The sequence below is a fragment of the Dendropsophus ebraccatus genome, chromosome 9 (genome assembly GCF_027789765.1).
Source record: "Dendropsophus ebraccatus isolate aDenEbr1 chromosome 9, aDenEbr1.pat, whole genome shotgun sequence".
NCBI classification, from domain to species: Eukaryota; Metazoa; Chordata; class Amphibia; order Anura; family Hylidae; genus Dendropsophus; species Dendropsophus ebraccatus.
Genome location: NC_091462.1, coordinates 22,036,146 through 22,060,759, shown reverse-complemented (window position 1 = coordinate 22,060,759; position 24,614 = coordinate 22,036,146). Strand labels below are relative to the sequence as shown.

General features: G+C 45.2%; 1 protein-coding gene across 5 annotated transcripts in view; it reads right to left on the bottom strand.

Moving 5' to 3' along the window:
• The window catches only part of FMNL2 (formin like 2), a 205,326-nt gene that overhangs the window by 54,427 nt on the left and 126,285 nt on the right, over positions 1-24,614 (bottom strand). For all 5 annotated transcript variants that reach the window (XM_069982717.1, XM_069982715.1, XM_069982712.1 and 2 more), the window contains exons 4-6: positions 19,160-19,236; positions 15,631-15,714; positions 12,123-12,275 (exon numbers count right to left, since the gene is read on the bottom strand). In XM_069982717.1, the coding sequence (XP_069838818.1) occupies positions 12,123-12,275; positions 15,631-15,714; positions 19,160-19,236 (314 nt within the window). The remainder of the gene's footprint in view (positions 1-12,122; positions 12,276-15,630; positions 15,715-19,159; positions 19,237-24,614) is intronic.

Genomic DNA, 24,614 nt, shown 5'->3' with positions numbered 1-24,614 from the left:
TGTATTGTGGCCATTATGATATGGATAATAGTGTATGGACTTAGGCTATGTTCACACTACGTAAGTTTCCGGCCATAGCACGTTCCGTGAATAAGCGGCCGGAGACTTACGTAGTTTGCGTATAATGGAAAGTATACGAAGTACGGCTGCACAGTTCACACTACGTACGAACTTACGCCCGGATCGTACGCGGCGGCATAAAAAATGAACCAGACCATTGTTCGCGGACGAAAATGCTGTAACTTACGCCCGTAGTGTTACATGCGGTCCCGTACGTAGTGGGGATTTCTTCATTTTTGCAGCTTTTTGTGCCGATCCAAAAGGTTCTGTGGGGTGTCCGGGGCTAGGCGAAGATTTCCAAGTAAAAGACCGCTGTCAGATCGCTACGTAGGGCGCTCGGGAAGCGTAAGTAGACTGCGGGCGTAAGTTCGCGGTCCGTACGTAGCCGGCCGCAAGTAGCGTAAATCTCCGGCTGGAGTTTACCGCGTATATGTCCGGCCGCGAAAATATGCAGCCGGACATATACGCAGTGTGAACATAGCCTTAATGTGAAGAAAATCTGCTGTGGGCACTGCATCTCAAAATCATCACTGACAGGTGTGGAACATCTTAGAGGGAACAATGACAGGTGTGGAACATCTCAGAGGGAACAATGACAGGCGTGGAACATCTCAGAGGGAACAATGACAGGTGTAAAACATCTCAGACGCATCAATAACAGATCTGAGACATCACAGAGGCATCAATGACAGGTCTAGGACATCCTAGAGAAAACAATGATAGGCCCAGGACATCTCAGAGGGAACAATCACAGGTCTGGGACATCTTAAAGAGGAACAATGACAGGTCCAGGACATCTCTAAGGGAACAATGACAGGTCCAGGACATCTCTAAGGGAACAATGACAGGTCCAGGACATCTCTAAGGGAACAATGACAGGTCCAGGACATCTCTAAGGGAACAATGACAGGTCCAGGACATCTCTAAGGGAACAATGACAGGTCCAGGACATCTCTAAGGGAACAATGACAGGTCCAGGACATCTCTAAGGGAACAATGACAGGTCCAGGACATCTCTAAGGGAACAATGACAGGTCCAGGACATCTCTAAGGGAACAATGACAGGTCTGGAACATTTAAGAAGCTTTAACGATGAGTATGGAACATCTCAGAGAAATCAATGACAGATTTGAGAAATCTCAGAAGCATCAATGAAAGGTCTGTAACATCTCAGTGGCATCAATCACAGGACTGTGACATCTCAGAGGAGTCAAAGACAGGTCTGAAACATCTCACAGGCATCAATGACTGGATTAGTATCTCTTATAAGCATTGGAGGCTACAGTGGAACCCTTTATAAGTTAAGAAGGTATACTCGACATTCCGGTGCAATAACAGGTTGGGCCGGGCAGGAGGAGGGACTGTGAGAGAGACTGGAAGCGTGTCTGAATGAGAAGAGGAGGTGAGCATCATGAGGGGGGGGGGGGGGGGGGGGGAGAGATCTTTGAATTGCTTGCGTTGGGCCGACCTCCAGTGCACAACGGTCCTCATTAGCATATTGTATTACAGGCAGATATAACGGAAACCTGGAAGAAGATTAAAAAAAACACCACACCAGTCAATGCAATGCCGTCCGCTGTATGAGTACATCATTGTTTTATAAAATGATGCACCTGTCTATTATTTCCAGACGCTGTCCACAGAGCAGTGTCCAGAAGTAATAGCTGTTTACACAATGTAAAGTTGGCCAGCGGCTGTACTTTACATTGAAGTGAATAGCTATTTGATTTGCGGGCACACCCGATGTCAATTATAAAAAAAAAAGTTCCTGCAGCCAACACAGAGGTATCGGCTGCAGGAAAATGCTTAATGCAGCCTGGCGCCAGCAGTTTAGCAGCGTCCGTTGCAATGAAATGGACACTGTTAAACGTAGTGTGAACATAGCCTTTCAGCGCTGATTCTTCACTGAAAATGTTGCCTGAAAATACAGTCCAGGGCCAAATTCGAGTTCAATGGAATTTGCGCTCTGCAGTTCACACAGCAGAATTTCCGCTTGTTTTTCCCGCGGCAGACCCATTTTTCGCCAGAAGAATTGACATGTCAATTCTTCTGACGGATTCCGCTGGTGGAATCCCATTGAAATGAATTGAGTAGTGAGTTGCTGCTCTGAAATTTTTCAGCGGGGAATTGGCGCAGAATTGAAAAAAATGAATTGTGAAAAATGAATTTGGGTGGAATTCCACCAGAGGTGATTCCGGGTGAAACACTTTTCTTGCGGATTCATGGCTGATTCCTCGGTGTGGACTGGCCCTAACACAGCCGAAGTGATAGCAGATGCAATATAATATATCTATCTCTGATGCATTGTATATGGCTACAGCGTGCGGTATAAATGCTCAGGAGACGACTCGCAGATTGCAAGTAGAAAAAAAAATCTATTGCAATTGCAAATAGAGGTCAGAAGAACAAAGAGATTGTAATCTCATTCCCTGCTGTAAAAGCTATAATAGCCGCCGTATCAATATATACAGTAATCATAGGCGGCCTTATCGCTCATTGAGACAAAGGAGGGTTTTAATGGCATTTCAGGGCGCTCATCCACAGTGTAGGCTGCCAATCTGATCACTCACCAATGACTCTGCATGACACACACATCCGGAGTGCTGGGAGCAGCAATAACACTACTATTCATAGTGATCAGATGAAGAGCTGGAATTACAACGTCCCTGAGTCACTGCTCCGGCACATGAAGGTTGCAGACGGTGTAGCCCCAGGCCGAGACTTCTACAGCCTGTTCTCCGATTCCACAAGGCGTATTCTAGATAAAAGCTCTATATGACGTCTATGAAGGTCATTGAACAAGTGACAAGGAGATATGTTAAAGAATGGCTTTTTCTACAGTTTACAGTTGACATACTTAAAGGCAACCTGTCACCGGGAACGCAGGCACAGAGCTCGCCCGATACTTACCCTTTCCGACCAGTCCCGCTCCTGGAGCCGGTCCCGGGACAAAGATATCAGCACCCGAAGCCGTGCGCGCGCCCCGCTGAGATGGGTCCAATGCCCATAGAGAATGACGGCTCCATTCATTCTCTATGAGCGTCAGACTCATCCCAGCGGCGCGTGTGCACGGCTTCGAGCACTGATATCTTCGCCCCGGGACCGGCCCTGTGTCCGGGTCCCTGGTGACAGGTTCCCTTTAAAGGGATAGTGCACCAAAAATGTTTTTCTTTTAAATCAACTGGTGACAGAAAGTGCCAGAGATTTGTAATTTACTTCTAATAAAAAATATCAAGTCTACCAGTACTTATCAGCTGCTGTATGTCCAGCAGGAAATAGTGTATTCTTTCCAGTCTGGAGAGCAGGAGAGGTTTTCAATGGAAATTTGCTATTGCTCTGGACAGTTCCTGCCATGGACAGAGATGGCAGCAGAGAGCACTGTGTCAGACTGGAAAGAATACACAACTTCCTTCAGGACATACAGCAACTGATAAGTACTGGAAGACTTGATTTTTTTTAAATAGAAGTAAATTACAAATCTGTATACCTTTATGAAACCAGTTGATTTGAAAGAAAAAGACATTTTAGGCTCTGCAAACGAGCGTCGATCTTGCTGCTCTTGTGTAAAGTCACACAGTAAAATATTACCAAAATATGGCCGTTATTTTAAATGGAAATAAAACAAAAAACAGCCATTTGCCAAAACGGGAGATTACAAGTAGTGAAACTTAGATCACTTGTACTTAGGCAGTAATTATATATCCACATACCCGAGAAGACTCTCACTAGACATGTATCTACCAATCCCACCCCCCGTTATTACCTATGGGAGGCCAGTGATGTGTCTGATAAATGACTTTCTATTTCTGACATAAATCAGAGCTGAAATAGACTGTTGAATTAAACATTTTAATAAGTCTGGTGTATGCGAGGTGCGGCCCGTCCCCATCCACCCCTCAACGTAAATCACACGGGGAAAATTTTCACTTTGAAAGTTGTGCCATATGCTTAGAAATACAACACACACTTGAAGCATAACTTATCTAATAATCACATACAGTAAGGAAAAATAGTCTATATACTGTAGTATATGATAGTATAGCACTAGGGCAAAGTTATAAAAAAAAATTATAGTGTCTATACTTCCTGTTAATTATACTATACAGTGTTGACATATGGGTGGCCAATGTGTTCAGAATTAGTGAGGTCCCATGTGGTCAGATCCCCAATAATGTCTATAGTAAGAAAACTCATTGAATGTAGGATAATGGCAGGATAATTTTCTGGGCCAGTTTGTGGAGGAGCCAACTAGAAGTGATGCCTTGTTGGATCTGGTTATTTCTAACAATGCTGAGCTGGTTGGGGATGTCACTGTCCATGAACACCTGGGGAATAGTGACCACAATATAGTGACTTTTAGCTTAAAGTGTAGAAAAGAAAAACATGTTGGGAGGGCAAAAACTCTTAATTTTAAAAGGGCCAATTTTCCTGGGTTAAGGGCAGAACTTCAGGGCATAGACTGGGAGCGGCTGCTGTCGCATACTGATACAGCTAATAAATGGGAAATCTTCAAATCCACATTAAATAACTGTACTGCCAAATATATTCCTATGGGTAACAAATATAAACGGTTAAAATCCAATCCCACATGGCTTACAACCGAGGTTAGAGGGGCTATAAATGAGAAAAAAGGGGCATTCAAAAAATATAAATCAGAGGGGTCAGCTGCAGCATTTAAACATTACAAAGAAGTCAACAAAACCTGTAAAAATGTAATAAAAGCAGCAAAAATTCACAATGAAAGGCAGGTAGCTATAGATAGCAAAAGAAACCCCCAAAAATTCTTCAAATATATTAATGCACAAAAACCAAGGTCAGAGCATGTAGGACCCCTAAATAATGGCGACGGGGAATTAATAACTGGGGATCAGGAGAAAGCTGAGTTACTTAATGGGTTCTTCAGTTCTGTATATACAAAAGAGGATGGAGCTGTGGTGGGTGGGGCCAGTACTGAGGTGGGTGGGGCCAGTGCTGCTAACACATGTAATGTACTGAACTGGTTTACTATAGATATTGTCCAAGATAAATTAAACAAACTCAATGTAACCAAAGCTCCAGGGCCTGATGGATTGCACCCCAGAGTTCTTAGGGAACTCAGTTCTGTAATTTCACTACCCTTGTATGAAATATTCCGTGATTCTTTGCTTACTGGTATTGTGCCGAGGGACTGGCGTAAGGCAAATGTAATGCCGATCTTCAAAAAGGGCTCTCGAACTTCCCCAGGTAACTATAGACCCGTAAGCTTAACGTCCATTGTGGGGAAACTATTTGAGGGGCTTATAAGGGACTACATCCAGGAATATGTAGTGGCTAATAGTATTATAAGTGATAACCAGCATGGTTTTACTAAGGACCGAAGCTGTCAAACCAACCTAATATGTTTCTATGAAGAGGTAAGTAGAAGCCTGGATGGCGGCGCGGCTGTGGATATCGTGTACCTGGATTTTGCAAAAGCGTTTGACACAGTTCCTCATGGACGTCTGATGGGTAAGTTAAAGTCTATCGGTTTGGAAAATTTAATGTGTAACTGGATTGAAAACTGGCTTAATAATCGTACCCAGAGAGTGGTGGTCAATGATTCCTACTCCGAATGGTCCCCGGTAATAAGTGGTGTACCCCAAGGGTCAGTACTGGGCCCTCTTCTGTTTAACTTGTTTATTAATGATATTGAGAATGGAATTAACAGCAATGTTTCTATCTTTGCAGATGACACCAAGCTTTGTAGTACAGTACAGTCTATGGAGGATGTGCAGATGTTACAGGATGACTTAGACACACTGAGTGTTTGGGCGTCCACTTGGCAAATGAGGTTCAATGTGGATAAATGTAAAGTTATGCACCTGGGTACTAATAACCCACATGCATCATATGTCCTGGGGGGAGTTACTCTGGGAGAGTCGCTGATGGAGAAGGATCTGGGTATACTTGTAGATAATAGACTACAGAACAGTACACAATGTCAGTCAGCTGCTTCTAAGGCCAGCAGGATATTGTCATGCATTAAAACAGGCATGGACTCACGGGACAGGGATATATTATTACCGCTTTATAAAGCTTTGGTGCGGCCTCATCTGGAGTATGCCGTCCAGTTTTGGAACCAGATTCTTAAAAAGGATGTTCTAGAGCTGGAGAGGGTACAAAGACGGGCAACTAAACTAATAAGGGGAATGGAGCATCTTAGTTATGAGGAGAGATTAAAAGAATTACATTTGTTTAGTCTGGAAAGGAGACGTTTAAGGGGAGATATGATTAACTTATTTAAATATATAAATGGCCCCTACAAGAAATATGGGGAAAAGATGTTCCAGGTAAAACCCCCTCAAAGGACAAGAGGGCACTGCCTCCGCCTGGAGAAAAAAAGGTTCAATCTCCGGAGGCGACAAGTCTTCTTTACCATGAGAACTGTGAATCTGTGGAACAGTCTACCACAGGATCTGGTCACAGCAAAAACAGTAGAGGGCTTCAAAACCGGCCTAGACAAGTTCTTAGAGCAAAATAATATAAATGCATATGTATAGAACCTATCGCCCCTCCCCCTTCCCTGTATCCATCCCCTCCTTGGTTGAACTTGATGGACATGTGTCTTTTTTCAACCGTATTAACTATATATGTATTTTAGTGGTCCCATTCGGGAACAGCCTCAAACTGGATAACTCTTCCTTCAAGGCTAGATGTCGTCCTTTCCTCCTTAGTACTATGTGTGATATGTAAAACCACAACCACCTTAAAGGAGAAGTACGGCGAAAATTTTTGTATTTTGTTTTGAAAAAGTATTGCATTGCCCCCTTCCCCCCCCCCCCCCCAAAGTTATACAAATCACCAATATACACTTATTATGGGAAATGCTTATAAAGTGCTTTTTTCCCTGCACTTACTACTACATCAAGGCTTCACTTCCTGGATAACATGGTGATGTCACTTCCTGGATAACATGGTGATGTCACTTCCTGGATAACATGGTGATGTCACTTCCTGGATAACATGGTGATGTCACTTCCCGACTCCCAGAGCCTTGCGGGCTGTGGCTGCTGGAGAGGATGATGGCAGAGGGATGCTCAGTGTCCCTCCAGTGCCCTGTGTCCCTCAGTGTCCCTCTGCCATCATCCTCTCCAGCAGCCACAGCCTACACAGCTCTGGGAGTCGGGTCGTGACATCACCATGTTATCCAGGAAGTGACATCACCATTTTAGCCAGGAAGTGACATCACCATGTTATCCAGGAAGTGACATCACCATGTTATCGAGGAAGTGACATCACCATGTTATCGAGGAAGTGACATCACCATTTTAACCAGGAAGTGACATCACCATGTTATCCAGGAAGTGACATCACCATGTTATCCAGGAAGTGACATCACCATGTTATCCAGGAAGTGAAGCCTTGATGCAGTAGTAAGTGCAGGGAAAAAAGCACTTTGTAAGCATTTCCCATAATAAGTGTATATTGGTGACTTGTATAACTTTTGGGGGTCATTACAATACTTTAATAAAAAATTTCGCCGGACTTCTCCAGAACAAGATGTCCATCTTTAGCCTTTTTTCTTACAGGTGTTACCGAAGACCTGCTTTGGTTCTTAAAGAGACTCTGTCAGTAGGCATATGCTGTCCTATCTCAGGGTAGCATGAATTAGTGATAGAGAAGCTGATCAGAATGATGTATCATCTACTAAATAACATGGACAATAAGTAGTCCTTTTTAATATGTGCGTGAGCCCAGAAGTCCTGGATATTCATGAGCAGTAAAAAAAAACTCCGCCCACCAGCTGCTGATTGGCAGTTATCTATCCATGCTGTGTATAGGCATTCTACAGTCAATCTGCAGCTGGAGGGTGGGGGGAGGGGTGTGGCAAGAATCCTATTCTCCTGCATATTAGGAGAACGCCTGAACAGAATTATACAAGTAATACACTGATCTGTTCAGCATTTCTGTCACTAGTTTATGCTGTCTTCATTTAAGGCAACATAAATCTAGTGACAGCGACTAAACCTTTAACTTCTTTGTTGATCAGTATTTATCTAAGGTTGAGCTCCCATCTGAAACTACAGTATAATGGCGACAAACATCGTCAAAATCAAAAATGGGTGGTCCCAATGTCCGACCTCCCACAATTACTAGAATGGGGCAGCAGAGCATGTGTTTGACCACTGCTCTATTCAAACCCTTCCCAACTGTGGAGGTACAACAAGGAGTAATGGACAGCTTGGGTCCCCATCTCCACCAATCAGTCAGGCTCTTAGTGATCATATACCGTATATACCTATCCTGCAGTTATAGGTGATAAATGTTTTATTTCAGGATAACCTATTTAAGCAGCTATTTATATATTGTAGCTATGTAAGTGACATCAAAAACTATGTTACCTATTCCCAATGGATACTCATTTGTTCTTGAGGCTTCTAGAATTGTCACCAGGTTAAGATTACAGGTTTTTCTTTAGTTTCTTTTATTTTTGTGATTATCATAACTAATAGGCCATGTTCACACAACGTGAAACACCGGCCATTCTGTGACCCGAGCTGGTCACAGAATGACTGATGTTAGTGAAGATCATCCTGCAGTACCGGCCGGATGATCTTCATTTGTGCTGAATTGGGATGCGCGTGCATCCGTGTGCGCCCGCATTCCAATTCACCATTAAACACAATGGAGCATGCGGCCGGAGCTGCACTCTCCATTGTGTGACCTGTCAGGCTAGTGCGACCGCTATACAATGAATAGCGGCCGCACAAAACTGACATGTCAGTTTTTTGGACGACAGTTAGGAATTCCGTCCGGAGCGTATACTATGTGTATACAGTCGCGATTCCCTCAGAATGCAGTACACGTTAGTTGTGTATTAATCAAGGCCGTTGTTGCACCTTGGCAACAACAGCCGTGACTAATACACAACTTATATTGTGTGAACATGGCCTTACTGTGTACCATTGCTTCAAATAATCATACAATTTTATGTGTTTACTCTGGATATTCAGATATTTTCAATGGAGTGATCATCTCTTTAAAGGCGTTTTCCACTTCGTACTAATGACATTAAAGGGAATGTGTCACTTAAATCAAATACTAAAACTTGTTCTTTTATTCCAATCTGTTAAAATTTTCTGATTGAAATTCCACTTTTTGTATGTTGTTATGGGGGCTGCCATCTTGCCTGAGCTTTTTTAAACAGCATTTAGTAACATTGCTTTACAGCAAGACTCATGGACATAGATGACAATAGACAGAGTCTGTTCCCTTAAAATGAATGTGAAACATCACTGAGCGTACTCTGTGACCTTTGAAGAGGTAATTCCACAGGGAGCTGCTTTTGTCTCCTCTATCTACTAGTGTCACATGTCGCTGCAATGCTGTACAGATCACTTTACAGCAGCCTCCTCTTATCACTACAGACAGAACAGGAAGTCTCAGCTTAGTTTTAGCCCCAGTGGTCAGAATAAAATCTGCAAGATGTCAGGATTGTTTTATAATATACTGTATATAATAGATATAAAAAAAGTCACCAAAAATGCTTAAAAAATATGTTTAACATAAAAACATTAGTAAACTATAAATCATTTTCTGATTACACATTCCCTTTAAGCTGATCACAAACTATCCTGGCATGGACCCCCAGCAATTTGCTTTAATCTGTGGAAAAACCTGGCAAAAAGTATTTCAATTCCCTGCAGTGCCACCACAGGGGAAACAAAGCATTACACAATGTCCATTCAAATCAATGCATTGTCTGTGTCATACAGGACAGGACAGGTCCTCCAGAGTAAGGGAGACACTCTTTGTAGGTGGATTTCTTTATCTCTTACTGTTACAGCAATCATATATATTTTCTATGACTAACCTTATCATAAAATTATGAAAAAATTATATATATAATTTTATGTTTATATGTAAAGGTATACCTCAAATGTACTGCCATAATGTGATGTGAACAGCGCCCGACCCTTATCCCCATGTCTGCTTGCAACAACAGAAAAACCCTGATTTTATAAGATCACTTCCCAAGAGCAACATGCAGATGGTAATTCGCATACACACTCTCCAGTGACCTTCAGTACGTAATCATGTTATTATGTCCGCAGCACGGCATGATGGGAAAAAAAGAGAAAACAAGGTCTGCGTAAGACAGCTTATCATTCCCTGCTCCCAGACATTAATAAACAATTTTCTTTTCCTGACACCTTCCTTTTAAAAGCCACACACAATCCATAAAGTAATGGCGGCGCCCGACACATGTAGTGACGGAAGCTTAAACCATGGCTGTTAATCATCTGGTGATCTATACAGGCCGCTCTTTATAGAGCCCAGGCAATCTCCTCTCAATACACTGTTTCCATATATCACCAAACACTTGGACAGAACTATTGATTTTACACTTAGGTGGCGATACACCACAGTAATGCAGACTTATTTGCACATGTTGTCTCCTCGAGTAGTTTACTGACTAGAAGTCCGGCGATCTGGAGATTTTACCGCAGAACAAACAAAACGGGTTCGTTACCCCCGGTATTTACCACCTGATAATGAAATAAAGCTAAGATGTTTAATACTTCGAAGTATATGCTAATTGGTGGTCTTAACGTGGCCCATTATAAGGTGTCTCTCTTGCCTTTACATGAGAGCTCAAAGAGAATGAAGACACTGCATCTCTGAGGGCAGCAAAACCACCAGAGACCAAGGTTCTAATCCACCAGGAACCATGGCTAAACCACCAGAACCAGAGGTGATAATACTAAACCCCCAAGCACCAGACACCAAGGTTCTAATCCTCCAGGTACCATGCCTAAATCAGCAGAACCGGAGGTGATTATACTAACCCACCAGACACCAAGGCTGTAATCCACCAGATACCATGACTAAACCACCAGAACCAGAGGTGATAATACTAAACCACCAAGCACCAGACACCAAGTTTCTAATACACCAGGCAACATGGCTAAACCACAAGAACCTGAAGTGATAATACTAAACCACCATGCACTAGACACCAAGGGTCTAATCCACCAGGTACCATGGCTAAACCACCAGAACCAGAGGTGATAATACCAAACCACCAAAGCACCAGACAACAAGGGTGAGACATGGCATGAGAAATCGAGCGGCTGGGCTGCACGAATGATCCTTGGATTGTTCGTGCAGCCCTGGAAACTAACAGCACAGCTATATACATAACCGTGCTTTCCATTTCCCCTTATCTTTATCGGCCACACATTATCCTGTTTACACAGGAAGATGTGCGGCCAGCGACAAAAATGTTTGTAGCGCCCTTTAAGACCTAATCAGCCAAGGATTGATTTGCTTGGTCCTCAGCTGATCGCCGTCACTTTTATGTTTCTAGTAACGCTGCTGGCTGATAATCACCCATTATAAAAGGCCCTTAAGGTTCTAATCTACCAGGCTCCGTGGATAAACCACCGGAAACACCATGGACTTGAGTATTAAACCATCAGATATCAGGGAATACAGCTTCAAACCACTAGACACCAGGGACATTTCACCAAACACCATCGAATAAGGCTCTAATTCACCAGGCATCATGGCTAAACCATCGGAACCAGAGCTTATAGCACTAAACTAGGCAGCAGTGACTATGGCTCTGATCCGTCAGGCGCCATGCCTCAACCACCAGAACCAGAGCTTGTAGTACAAAAATCACTAAAGCCTAAAGAAGTACACCACTAGATACCAGGACTTGGAGTATTAAACAACTAGACACCAGGGACTATGGTTATAATCCACCAGAAAACAAGGATGGACCACCAGCACCATGGCTTGGAGTGCTGAACCACCAGACACCAGGGTTTGAAGGGCTTGACTTACGGACACCGGGTTAATGCAGCTCAGAGTCACTTCACAAAACAAGGACACACAACAAGGAGCTTGGTAAACTCTGGATAAGATACATTTTGGAAAGGATTGGGATCCCCTGAGAATCCAGGGTAGAATGAACTAAGGTAAAGTGCCAAGGACCTCTAGATGGAAGCTAGATATGCAGAAACTAGATGTAATCCAGGACCATGCATGGACAGTAAAAAAGTTCTAAACAAAGACCCGAGTTTCCATAGACGTACCGTAAGGTAGAATGTCTGCCCGAGCGCGTAATACTATTTCCGACAGGTGACGGTAGGTTGCTTCCTCTGTGTAGATCTTCGATTGAACGACTCCAATGTTTTGATTTATCAACATTGTTTTCTACGTTATTTTCCAGACTCTCAAAGTCAAATCTGGGAATAAAAACGAAATCAAGATCGGTTTACTTTAAATTACTTATGGTTACGTCAAATAATCGATGCATTGAAACATGTAATTTTTTTTTATTTAGCTTATGCAAAAACATGGTTGACCACGTTTTTCTGTAGGTCAAAACTAAACTGATCCCTTAAACGGAAAGCAAAAAATGCAGTGTGAACCTAGCCTTACTCAAAGGGTACTTGGAAGCTGAGATATAAGGAGTAGAAATGAGCGAACCGGGTTCGGGTTCGAGTCTATCCGAACCCGAACGTTCAGCAATTGATTAGTGGGGGCTGCTGAAGTTGGATAAAGCTCTAAGGTTGTCTGGAAAACATGGATACAGCCAATGACTATATCCATGTTTTCCACATAGCCTTAGGGCTTCATCCAACTTCAGCAGCCACCGCTAATCAAATGCCGAAAGTTCGGGTTCGGATGGACTCAAGCATGCTCCAGGTTCGCTCATCTCTAATAAGAAGCTGTTGATGAGGTCCTCAAACACAGCAGCATATGCAGTCCTTGTTCCGACAAACATCTCCTCATATCTCAGCTTCCATGATGCGTGTGAATTGGGCATGAGCTAAAAGAGTTTACTGCAATCACATCTCAATGTTTAGATCCTTTCTATATGAGGGAAACCAAGTGTCACCTTATGAAACATGGTAGAAGGGAACCAGGTTAAGGTCATGCTTTTTTCTCTCCTTTAAGAGATTGTAAGAGATGGAGTTCGGACTTGGGGTGCTGGAGCAACCTCTCTCACCTTTACATGGGAATGTCCAAAGATACATAAACATGGCTGATTTTTTTTCTTTCCCAAAACAGCACCTCTCTGGTCCTTGGATTGTGTCTAGTATTGCAGTTCAGCTCTATTTAAAGGGATACTCCGGTGGGGGGGAAAAAAAATTTTTTTTTCAAGATCTTTTTTTCACTGGAGTACCCCTTTAAGTGAATAAAGATGGGCTGTAACACCACATATGGACAGGTGTGGTGCAGTTTATGCAAAAAGCGACCATTTCTAATACTGGACAAACCCTCAGGGGCACTCTTCTCCTTTACCTAAGCTTTCAGTCAACCAAAGGGGATTTTGCTTTTACTGATCTTATACAGAATGTTACAGGAAAAGTGTTTTTTGACATTTTGATAATTGATAATTATAAGCGTTTACCCAATTATCTCCCCTGTGACTTGTCCGTAAAATAGCTATAACACATAGCTTTATTAGATTTTGGCTAAATAATTTTCTCTCTGCCCTAGCAACCGAGAAATGGTAAGTCTAGTCGTGTTTACTCATTCACAATTATCTGTGGACAAGAGGCCCTTTGTACTGCCTGCCATTTCCAAATGTTAGTAATTCTATTAAAAAATTGAATTTTTCCACCATGGCATCTTTCAGGAAAGTGAATAATACAAGAAGCGCTGCCAACCTTGTATCCTAAAGAGGACGTAAGAAATATATTTCATATAAGGACAAGATAGGGAATACATAAATCTATAGAAATGATGTGTACAATACAAAACAACACTTGGAGTATGGGCTTAAAGGGATTTTTCTGTAGGGACTACTTTTCATATAGAACAGAATAAAGAAATAGAAGAAAGATCCTAGAGGTGGTCCCACCATAGGAACTTCTCCTGATCCATAGTTATACTGGGAGGGAAGGGATTTATACCTGCAATGGAAAATCTCATTCTTTGCAAAAATACAAGATAAAATAAAAAAATTGAAGGCTAATGCTGACTCAGACCTCGTCTAGTACTCTAATACACCACTAGTGTTGAGCGAACAGGTCAAAATGTTTGGGTTCGAATACAAACATGAACACTTAAGGGGACATGTATCAACTGGCGTTCCGGGGGGTTTCGGCGGAAATTGGCAATTTGCGCAAAGTTTTTCCGCAAATGGTCGATTTGCGAATAAAATATTCGCAAATCGGCACTTTCCGCCAGGTACGCCGGGGGGGCGGGGAGGGGGTGTGAAGGGGGCGGAACGGAGGGCACGTACTCAGAGTCCGCGCGATTCACCATCCGTTCCGCAAAAAGATACGCCGAAAACCTACCCCGGTCCTCAGCTGGCGTAGGTTTATGGCGGTGCACACCAGAGCGCACGGGATTTATGTAGAGGCGGTCCGCCTCTACATAAATCCCCGTAGCGCCGGAGATGCGGGGACATTTATAAGTCCGGCGTAAAAAACGCTGGACTTAATAAATGTCCCCCTATGTGGTTGATTTCCCGCAATGGCAGAAGTTGGATGCAGGCCTAGGGAGTCAGATAACAGGTTCGGATAACATTGCTGAACCCAAACATTTTTGAGTCCACTCAACACTATTCAGCTCCAATTGGTCGAATATTTTCACTTGTATCGCCCTCTTTTTACTCCTCGTTTTACTCCTCCTAATATTGTTCTAATGATGCCCTATAACAGGGATGGGGAACCTTTGGCCCTCCAGCTGTCACAAGACTACAATTCCTAATGTGCCTGGACAGACAAAGCTTTGGCACAATGGGAATTGTAGTTTTGCAACAGCTGGAAGGGCGAAGGTTTCCCAACTCTGCCCTATACTTTAAATGGCTGTTGGTTCTCTACCATTCACCCCATACACATGAACGTTCAGCTTGGCCAATCATTCATGTGTCTCTGAAAAAAAAAATATATCAGGTAACTAAAATCCAACATGCCCACATCTGTTGGAGGTCGAGAAGCCTCCACATACATTAGATAGCTAACTGGCCCCACAGTGTGATTGGCCAACTTTTCACTAACGTGTATGGAAGCCTCTATTATGGAGGTACAGGAACAAGCAAAGGCAGGTGTAGAAGTATCAAATAGAAGTATACAAACAGAGGTAAAGGTGGACTCCCTCACCTGGTGGAGTTGTGCAGATCGAGGCACAACTCTCACAACAGCGTATGCGGGACTATGGGACCGCAGCCCTCCTGTGAACCCTCAATGGAGAGAAACAGCAACCACACCTCCAATCCACTTCATCCAAAACACAGGTGAGTAGGCGCAGGTCGTCCACCACAAGGAGGTCGTCCACCACCTGAGGAAGAGGCAGGTCCGGCCTGGAAACACGTTGTGCATTTACCCTTTTATGGATTTTATTGTTTTGCTTATTAAATTTTATATTTCATATTATCTGTCCCTTGTGGTGGACGACCTGCGCCTACTCACCTGTGTTTTGGATAAAGTGGATTGGAGGTGTGGTTGCTCTACTATGGAGGAGCCTTGTTCAGGTTCACAACTTTGTATATATAGGGCCAGTCATCTCTTCTGATGGCCATCATAGTAGATCCATGGCCAGCTTCTATGATAAGTAGGGCACAAGTAGACTAGAGCTGCTACTCACGTGACTGCGTATTGTGCAAAGGAGAGGTATTCCACAAGTACGTCCAGACCCTTGTTCTCTTCATTCAAAAATTCTCTTACCCATCTGTCAAATAAAATAACCATTGTTAAGAATTTCTAGTATGAGTTTGTAAAAGTACTGTACGATTTATTAAGCACGACCACAGAGAAGTAGACTGGACACCGTGGGTCAAACAGCTGCATCTACACCAAAGATTCGGGACCATGGAAAATTTTTTTGCTTAGCATTTCAATGGAGCATCTATTACTAGAAGGCCAAAGAGCTGTTAAATTCTGATGTTTTGACAAAAATGTCCTTTATGCAGTTCATAGTTCACATTGTGTCCAGAATTTTTGCTCTGCTGCCTGGCAAACACCCTGCTATAAATACCGGCAACGGATCATGGAGTTCTGTAACCCTTTAAGTGAAGGGTATCAAATAACAATAGCCAAGTCTATTATGTCTAGATTATGCTTGCTTACTTTTCATTGTTGAGAATTATATATATATTTTTTAAATATAAGCTTTGTATTTGCACTTTTATTTGCCTAGGGTCTATTGGTATAACTTAAAGGGAAACTATCAGCAGGTTAGACAAATCTAACCTGCTGATACATCCCTATTGCATAGGAGATGCCAAGGAGGAAGCTATGTGTCTTACCTTCCTTCTCTGCACCGTGCCCATGCAGTTAGTGGTGTGCTCCACGGTCTGGTGAGACCGTTGGAAGCACTGCCTAGAGTGCCGATCCGGCCCGTCCCCTCCATTCATTATCATTAGAAAGGGCAGTGCACCTAACGGTCTCACCAGACCAAGAAGCGCACGACTAACTGCACCGGAAAGGTGGTGAGGATAAACACATGAAGAGACATACCTACCTCCTCGGTGTCTCCTGTGTAATAGGGAGATATCAGCAGGTTAAATTTGTCTAACCTGCTGATGGTTCCCCTATATGATTATAGAGGGTGCTGAATATTGTAATTCACTATAGGAGGTTTGAAGGTAAGTAAAGCTAAAAGATTTATTTTCATGGATAAGTGAAATTACCCAGTTTCTCATAATCGTGAATGTCCATTAAGAAGTTACTATAAGATGGCATGTATAGCCTATACATTGCTGTTCTTACAGCTTGCACAGGGATAGTCACCCAACTTTTGCAGACTAATTTAAGGGGCTGTTCATTTGGGTCCAACACAAATGGTAGCCAACTGGCATTCATCTAAACATTGTAAGATACATGAAGCATAGCATAGTGCTGATTGAAAACAACAGGCAAGAGGAAGCTAGTAGGGATGAGCGAACTGGCCGAGGTTCGGGTTTGTATGAACCTGAACTCTCGGCTTCTGATTCCCGCTGTCTGCCCGCTCCGTGAAGAGGGTGGATACAGCCTGAGGACCGCCTGGAAAACTGGGATGCAGCCATAGCCATAGGCTTATCCCAGTTTTCTATGCGGTCCTCAGGCTGTATAAAATTGTCTAAAGTCAATGTGCCCTTTGTAGCTTCTCAACACTTCTGTCAATGGCATGTATCCAATACTGCAGCTTAATGCTAGACATGGCCAAAGGACTTAATCAACACCAAACAGAGTCATTAGTCTGCACTAATACTGGACACAGCAAAAGGACTTAAAAACACCAAACACAGTCACTGGACTAAACCAATACCAGATACAGCCAATGGACTGAACCAATACAAGATACAGCCAATGGACTGGACCAATACCAGACGCAGGAAATAAACTGAACAAATACCAGACATCTAATAAACTGGACCAATACCAGATAAAGCCACTGGACTAGGCCAACATGAGATATAGCCAAGGGACTGAACAAAAACTAAACACAGCCATTGGACTGAACCTATACTAGACAGTGAACTGGACCAAGAACAGACACAGTCAGTGGACTGTACAAATCCTAAGCACAGTCAAAGGATTGGACCAATACTGGACACAGCCAATGAACTAAACAAATACCAGACCACCAATAGACTGGACCAATATCAGACAAAGTCAAAGGACTGGACCAGTACCGCACATAGCCAAAGGACTGAGCCAACATCAGACACAGCCTTTGGACTAGGCCAACATGAGTTACAGATAAGGGACTGAACGAAAACTAAATACAGACATTGGACTGAACCTAAACTAAATATAGACAGTGAACTGGACCACTATCAGACACAGTCAGTGGACTGTACCATTCCCTAAGGGTACTATTACACGGAACGATAATCGGCCGAATCAGCCCTATCCGGCCGATTATCGTTCCGTGTAATAAAGAAAACGATTACCCGATAATCGTTGTCATCGGATGATCATTAATATAGGTCCTGACCTATAACTGCCGGGCGCCGACCGCGCATCGCTACGTGTAATAGCGGTCCGCTGTCGGCGCTGACAATTAGCAAAGAAGAATACATTACCTATCCAGGCTGCAGGGCTCCTCTTGCTCTGTGCTTCTCCCTGGGTCCCGTGCGCTCCAGCTTCAGAGGTGCCCTGCAGCCTGGACAGGTAATGTATATAGTTTAAACAAGGGCTATGTCCCTGCAGCCCTTGTTAAACAATTATCGGGCCATGTAACAGGCCCAGTAAACGAGCGCCAATCTAGCAGATCGGCGCACGTTTAAATTTATTATCGGGCCTTTATCTGCCCGTGTAATAGTACCCTAACACAGTCAAACGGCTGGATCAATACCAGACCACTAATGGACTGGACCAGTACCAGACATAGCCAAAGGACTAAACCAACATGAAGCACAGCCATAAACTGGACCAATATCAAACACAGCCAAATATGTGGACCAATGCCAGAAACATAAAAAGGACTGGACTGATGCCACACCCAGTCAATAGATGAAGTTTTTGGAAAATGTATATTCTTTTCTAATCCTCGACAATTCCTTTAATGAAGCAGCTCCATAAAGTGGTGTTTTTTGATTGTTCATGGATGGCAGTGGTTTTGTTACCAGATGTACTGAGGTAAGCATTAGGGAGGAACCCGATATAGAATGTGTTGGTCATATGAGTCTTATTATAGACTTCTCCTATATAATAATTGCATTTTACTCAGACCGTGGCCCATAACTATGAGCAGAAATGATGAATGGATCGTACTTGCCACAGCGTGATCATTTGTATGGAAAGAGTAGACTAAACTTTGTGGTTTTAGCTAAAAATAACCTCATTTGAAGATGTGGTTTTTCCATTTCACTAAATTTATAATGTTCTCGCTTATACGAAGCCGCTTACAAATGGGTAACATAACCAAGCTTCAGCGGGCATCTAGCTCCAATCTCTTTCTCGCTTTGGCACGAAAAACTGCTTAGCTCACAATCTGGCAACATCAAACCAGTGCTTATATGCCCTATAAAGCCTAATAGATGTAATTATTAGGTATACAGCAGATGCATATCCAAAGCCTCCAGACAGCAGAGGCCGTAAAAGTAGAACAGACTTTTACAAAGTACATTTAATTGCAGGAAACGTCAAACCTGCCAATCAAAGAGAAAAAATTCTGTATGTTCTCTTACCCTATGTGATTTGTTCTCAAAGAGATTTCCAGTTCCCGTAGAACCTGAGTGGACTCCTGTACTCGCCGCCGAAACTTCTGGAAGAAAAAAAAAAATAGAAGAAGAAGAATATGATAATGGAGTTGGACATATCTACTCCAGTCTAGAGATGACTAAACATCCCTAATGTTCTTGTTTGTACGAACTCGAACCATCGGTATTTGACTGCCACAGTCTTACCGTTCTGTGGGGAAGGTGGAGACAGCCCGAGTCCCACCTGGAAAACAGGAATACAGCCTGGGCCATAGGTTGTATTCCTGTTTTCCAGGCGGTACTCGGGCTGTCTCCACCTTCCCCACAGAACGGGAAGACTGCAGGAGTCAAACACTGATGGTTCGATTTTATACGAACCAGAACATTCGCGTTGTTTGATCATCTCTAATCCAGACATCCATCTATCTAGCTCAGCCTTTATTCATGCAGTGTTGATCCAGAGGAAGGCCAACCCATCACAAAGTATAAAAGGTAAGTAAGGGGGGGGGAATGTTTCTCAATATAGTAGACATATCCACTCAACAGGACTACACTGGTGAGCAGGCTACTCAAGCCAAACTCTTTGGCCATATACTGTAGCCACCAATGCTAAAATGGAAGCAAAAGGTTTAGTGTCAAGACAAGTATTTCCATGGGCAAGTCATCGGGGAACTAGGGTTGGTCAGCCAGGCCATGAAGAGGTCAGATACTTAATGGTTGTTTATTGGAGATTGTAAAGACATAGATGGTGGAGATTAGTACCTCATCTCCCCCTAACCAAGAAGCCACCATGACAAATTTAAAACAGTAAAATCTGGGTGTAGACTCTATCGAGAGAAATTCCAATAGAGAAAGGATGCTACCTTGATTAGAGGATTGTATATGTCTGTATTCTTCTTGTTAAAACCTACAACCATGTGAACATTCTTATCATATACTTTTTAGATAGGGTCTCCAACAGGGTACCTGGGGGTCATATTTACGGGGACACTAAGGGTATGCTACCCACCAGGAAGACATTAGGCACATGTATAGGGTAATACTTCATAATGTGTGATCAGGGACATAGCTAGGATTCACAGGGGAAAAAATTGTCTTCTGCTTGTTAACCCTTTTTTGTGCTGAAGCATGTAAGTAAACACTGGGTCACTTACACTCTGCAGTACATAAGGGGTTAAGCGGAAGGACAAAGAATAGCTCTTACCTACCCCCCGGGCCCCCCTGCTGCACAGGCCCCATAGCAGCTGCCTACCCTGCCTCTATGGTAGCAACGCCACTGTATGTCATGATGTCTATAACCAACAGAGTGGATATAAGCTTTTATAAGCTAGTATTGGCTATCTATTGAAAAACAATGGATAATACAAGTAGAAATCCAATCTGTTGGATCCACATTTGCTGCCATCAGAGGAATCCAGAGACAGATTTTTGGCAGACCCATTGAAATCAGTGGCATATGCTAAGGGTCCTATTACACGGCCGATGAAGGCCCGATCAATATTGTAAACGAGCGCCGATCTGCTAGATTGGTGCTTGTTTACTGGGCCTATTACACGGCTCAATTCGGCCGATTATTGATCGGTGTAATAGGGCCCTAAGATCTAATAGCTATGACCTCCTGAAAGTCCGAAGACATTGCACAGTCCCAATTGTGACAATTTTCTTCCTAACAACTTGGCATGTAATAGAAGTCCTTGCCCCATTCCTGCCCACATATAAACTTCTCAAGTATTACACTTGAGTTTTCCTAAGAAATATTAATACTAAAACTAATTGCTGAAAACTTCCTTGCAGCTAGTGGTAATGGAAAACTACAATAACACTTTACCACTTAGACTTCAATAAGCAGAAACCAGCTTTAATTTAAAAGGGTTCTTGTAGCGCGGCCAATTTTCCTTTTTAAGAACATATAACCATACGAATCAGTAGCGAAATTTGATGGGGGGCGGGGGGGGCGGCCGCCCCCGGGCCCACTCTGGCAGGGGCCCACTCAGATCGCTATTGAATTTTTGCTCCCTAAGTCTATTCCTGAAGATACAGACTGCCTGTGCAGTCTGTATCTTATGCTTTTACCTAATCCTGTATAGCGGAGAAGTACGGCCGGGGGCGGCCATCTTGATGACGTCACAGTGGTGCGTTCCAACGCTGGAACGCAAGGGACGTCATCAAGATGGCGCCCGGCTTTACTGCACCGCTACAGAGGACTGGGTAAAGTATAAGATACAGACTGCAAAGGCAGTCTGTATCTTCATGAAGTTTATTTCTGAAGATACAGACTGCCTGTGCAGTCTGTATCTTATACTTTACCCAGTCCTCTGTAGCGGTGCAGTAAAGCCGGGCGCCATGTTGATGACGTCCCTTGCGTTCCAGCGCTGGAACGCACCACTGACGTCATCAAGATGGCCGCCCCCGGCCTTACTGCTCCGCTACACAGCTATAGGTAAAAGCATAAGATACAGACTGCACAGGCAGTCTGTATCTTTAGGAATAGACTAGAGCTGGACATGTGGATGCAGGGGGAGCTGGACATGTGGACACAGGGGGAGGTGGACACGGGGGGAGCTGGACATGTGGACACAGGGGGAGCTGGACATGTGGACACAGGGGGAGCTGGACATGTGGACATAGGGGGAGCTGGACATGTGGACACAGGGGGAGCTGGTAAAGAGGGGGAGCTGGACATGTGGAAACAGGGGGAGCTGGACATGTGGACGCAGGGGGAGCTGGACATGTGGAAGCAGGGGGAGCTGGACATGTGGAAACAGGGGGAGCTGGACATGTGGACATAGGGGGAGCTGGACATGTGGACACAGGGGGAGCTGGACATGTAGAAACAGGGGGAGCTGGACATGTGGACACAGGGGGAGCTGGACATGTGGAAACAGGGGGAGCTGGACATGTGGACATAGGGGGAGCTGGACATGTGGACGCAGGGGGAGCTGGACATGTGGAAGCAGGGGGAGCTGGACATGTGGAAACAGGGGGAGCTGGACATGTGGACAGGGGGGGAGCTGGACATGTGGACACAGGGGGAGCTGGACATGTAGAAACGGGGAGCTGGACATGTGGATGCAGGGGGTGCTGGACATGTGGACACAGGGGGAGCTGGACATGTGGAAACAGGGGGAGCTGGACATGTGGAAACAGGGGGAGCTGGACATGTGGAAACAGGGGGAGCTGGACATGTGGAAACGGGGAGCTGGACATGTGGAAACAGGGGGAGCTGGACATGTGGACATAGGGGGAGCTGGTAAAGAGGGGGAGCTGGACATGTAGAAACGGGGAGCTGGACATGTGGACACAGGGGGAGCTGGTAAAGAGGGGGAGCTGGACATGTGGAAACAGGGGGAGCTGGACATGTGGACGCAGGGGGAGCTGGACATGTGGAAGCAGGGGGAGCTGGACATGTGGAAACAGGGGGAGCTGGACATGTGGACATAGGGGGAGCTGGACATGTGGACACAGGGGGAGCTGGACATGTAGAAACGGGGAGCTGGACATGTGGATGCAGGGGGTGCTGGACATGTGGACACAGGGGGAGCTGGACATGTGGAAACAGGGGGAGCTGGACATGTGGAAACAGGGGGAGCTGGACATGTGGAAACGGGGAGCTGGACATGTGGAAACAGGGGGAGCTGGACATGTGGACATAGGGGGAGCTGGTAAAGAGGGGGAGCTGGACATGTAGAAACGGTGAGCTGGACATGTGGACACAGGGGGAGCTGGACATGTGGACACAGGGGGAGCTGGACATGTGGAAACAGGGGGAGCTGGACATGTGGAAACAGGGGGAGCTGGACTTGTGGACATAGGGGGAGCTGGACATGTGGACACAGGGGGAGCTGGTAAAGAGGGGGAGCTGGACATGTGGACACAGGGGGAGCTGGACATGTAGAAACAGGGGGAGCTGGACATGTGGAAACAGGGGGAGCTGGACATGTGGAAACAGGGGGAGCTGGACATGTGGACATAGGGGGAGCTGGACATGTGGACACAGGGGGAGCTGGTAAAGAGGGGGAGCTGGACATGTGGACACAGGGGGAGCTGGACATGTAGAAACAGGGGGAGCTGGACATGTGGAAACAGGGGGAGCTGGACATGTGGAAACAGGGGGAGCTGGACATGTGGACACAGGGGGAGCTGGACATGTGGACACAGGGGGAGCTGGACATGTGGACACAGGGGGAGCTGGACATGTGGACACAGGGGGAGCTGGACATGTGGACACAGGGGGAGCTGGACATGTGGACACAGGGGGAGCTGGACATGTGGACGCAGGGGGAGCTGGACATGTGGACACAGGGGGAGCTGGACATGTGGAAACAGGGGGAGCTGGACATGTGGACGCAGGGGGAGCTGGACATGTGGAAGCAGGGGGAGCTGGACATGTGGACACAGGGGGAGCTGGACATGTGGACATAGGGGGAGCTGGTAAAGAGGGGGAGCTGGACATGTAGAAACGGGGAGCTGGACATGTGGACACAGGGGGAGCTGGACATGTGGACACGGGGAGAGCTGGACATGTGGACACAGGGGGAGCTGGACATGTGGACATAGGGGGAGCTGGTAAAGAGGGGGAGCTGGACATGTAGAAACGGGGAGCTGGACATGTGGACACAGGGGGAGCTGGACATGTGGACACGGGGAGAGCTGGACATGTGGAAACAGGGGGAGCTGGACATGTGGAAACAGGGGGAGCTGGACATGTGGAAACCAGGGGGAGCTGGACATGTGGAAACCAGGGGGAGCTGGACATGTGGAAACCAGGGGGAGCTGGACATGTGGAAACCAGGGGGAGCTGGACATGTGGAAACCAGGGGGAGCTGGACATGTGGAAACCAGGGGGAGCTGGACATGTGGAAACCAGGGGGAGCTGGACATGTGGAAACCAGGGGGAGCTGGACATGTGGAAACCAGGGGGAGCTGGACATGTGGAAACCAGGGGGAGCTGGACATGTGGAAACCAGGGGGAGCTGGACATGTGGAAACAGAGGGAGCTGGTAAACAGGGGGAGCTGGACATGTGGAAACAGGGGGAGCTGGTAAACAGGGGGAGCTGGACATGTTGGAAACAAGGGGGAGCTGGACATGTGGAAACCAGGGGGAGCTGGACATGTGGAAACCAGGGGGAGCTGGACATGTGGAAACCAGGGGGAGCTGGACATGTGGAAACCAGGGGGAGCTGGACATGTGGAAACCAGGGGGAGCTGGACATGTGGAAACCAGGGGGAGCTGGACATGTGGAAACCAGGGGGAGCTGGACATGTGGAAAACAGTGGTTTTCTGATTTAACCCTATTTGGCCCAGTTCTCTCTGGCAGCTTCATAGAGGAGCTGGGGGCTGATCTGGAGATCCTGGGGGAATGGGGGCAGAGGTCCGACCCCTCCACCCCAGTCTCTTACAGGATAAGGGACAAGTATGTTTAAATCAGAAAGCTGTGATTC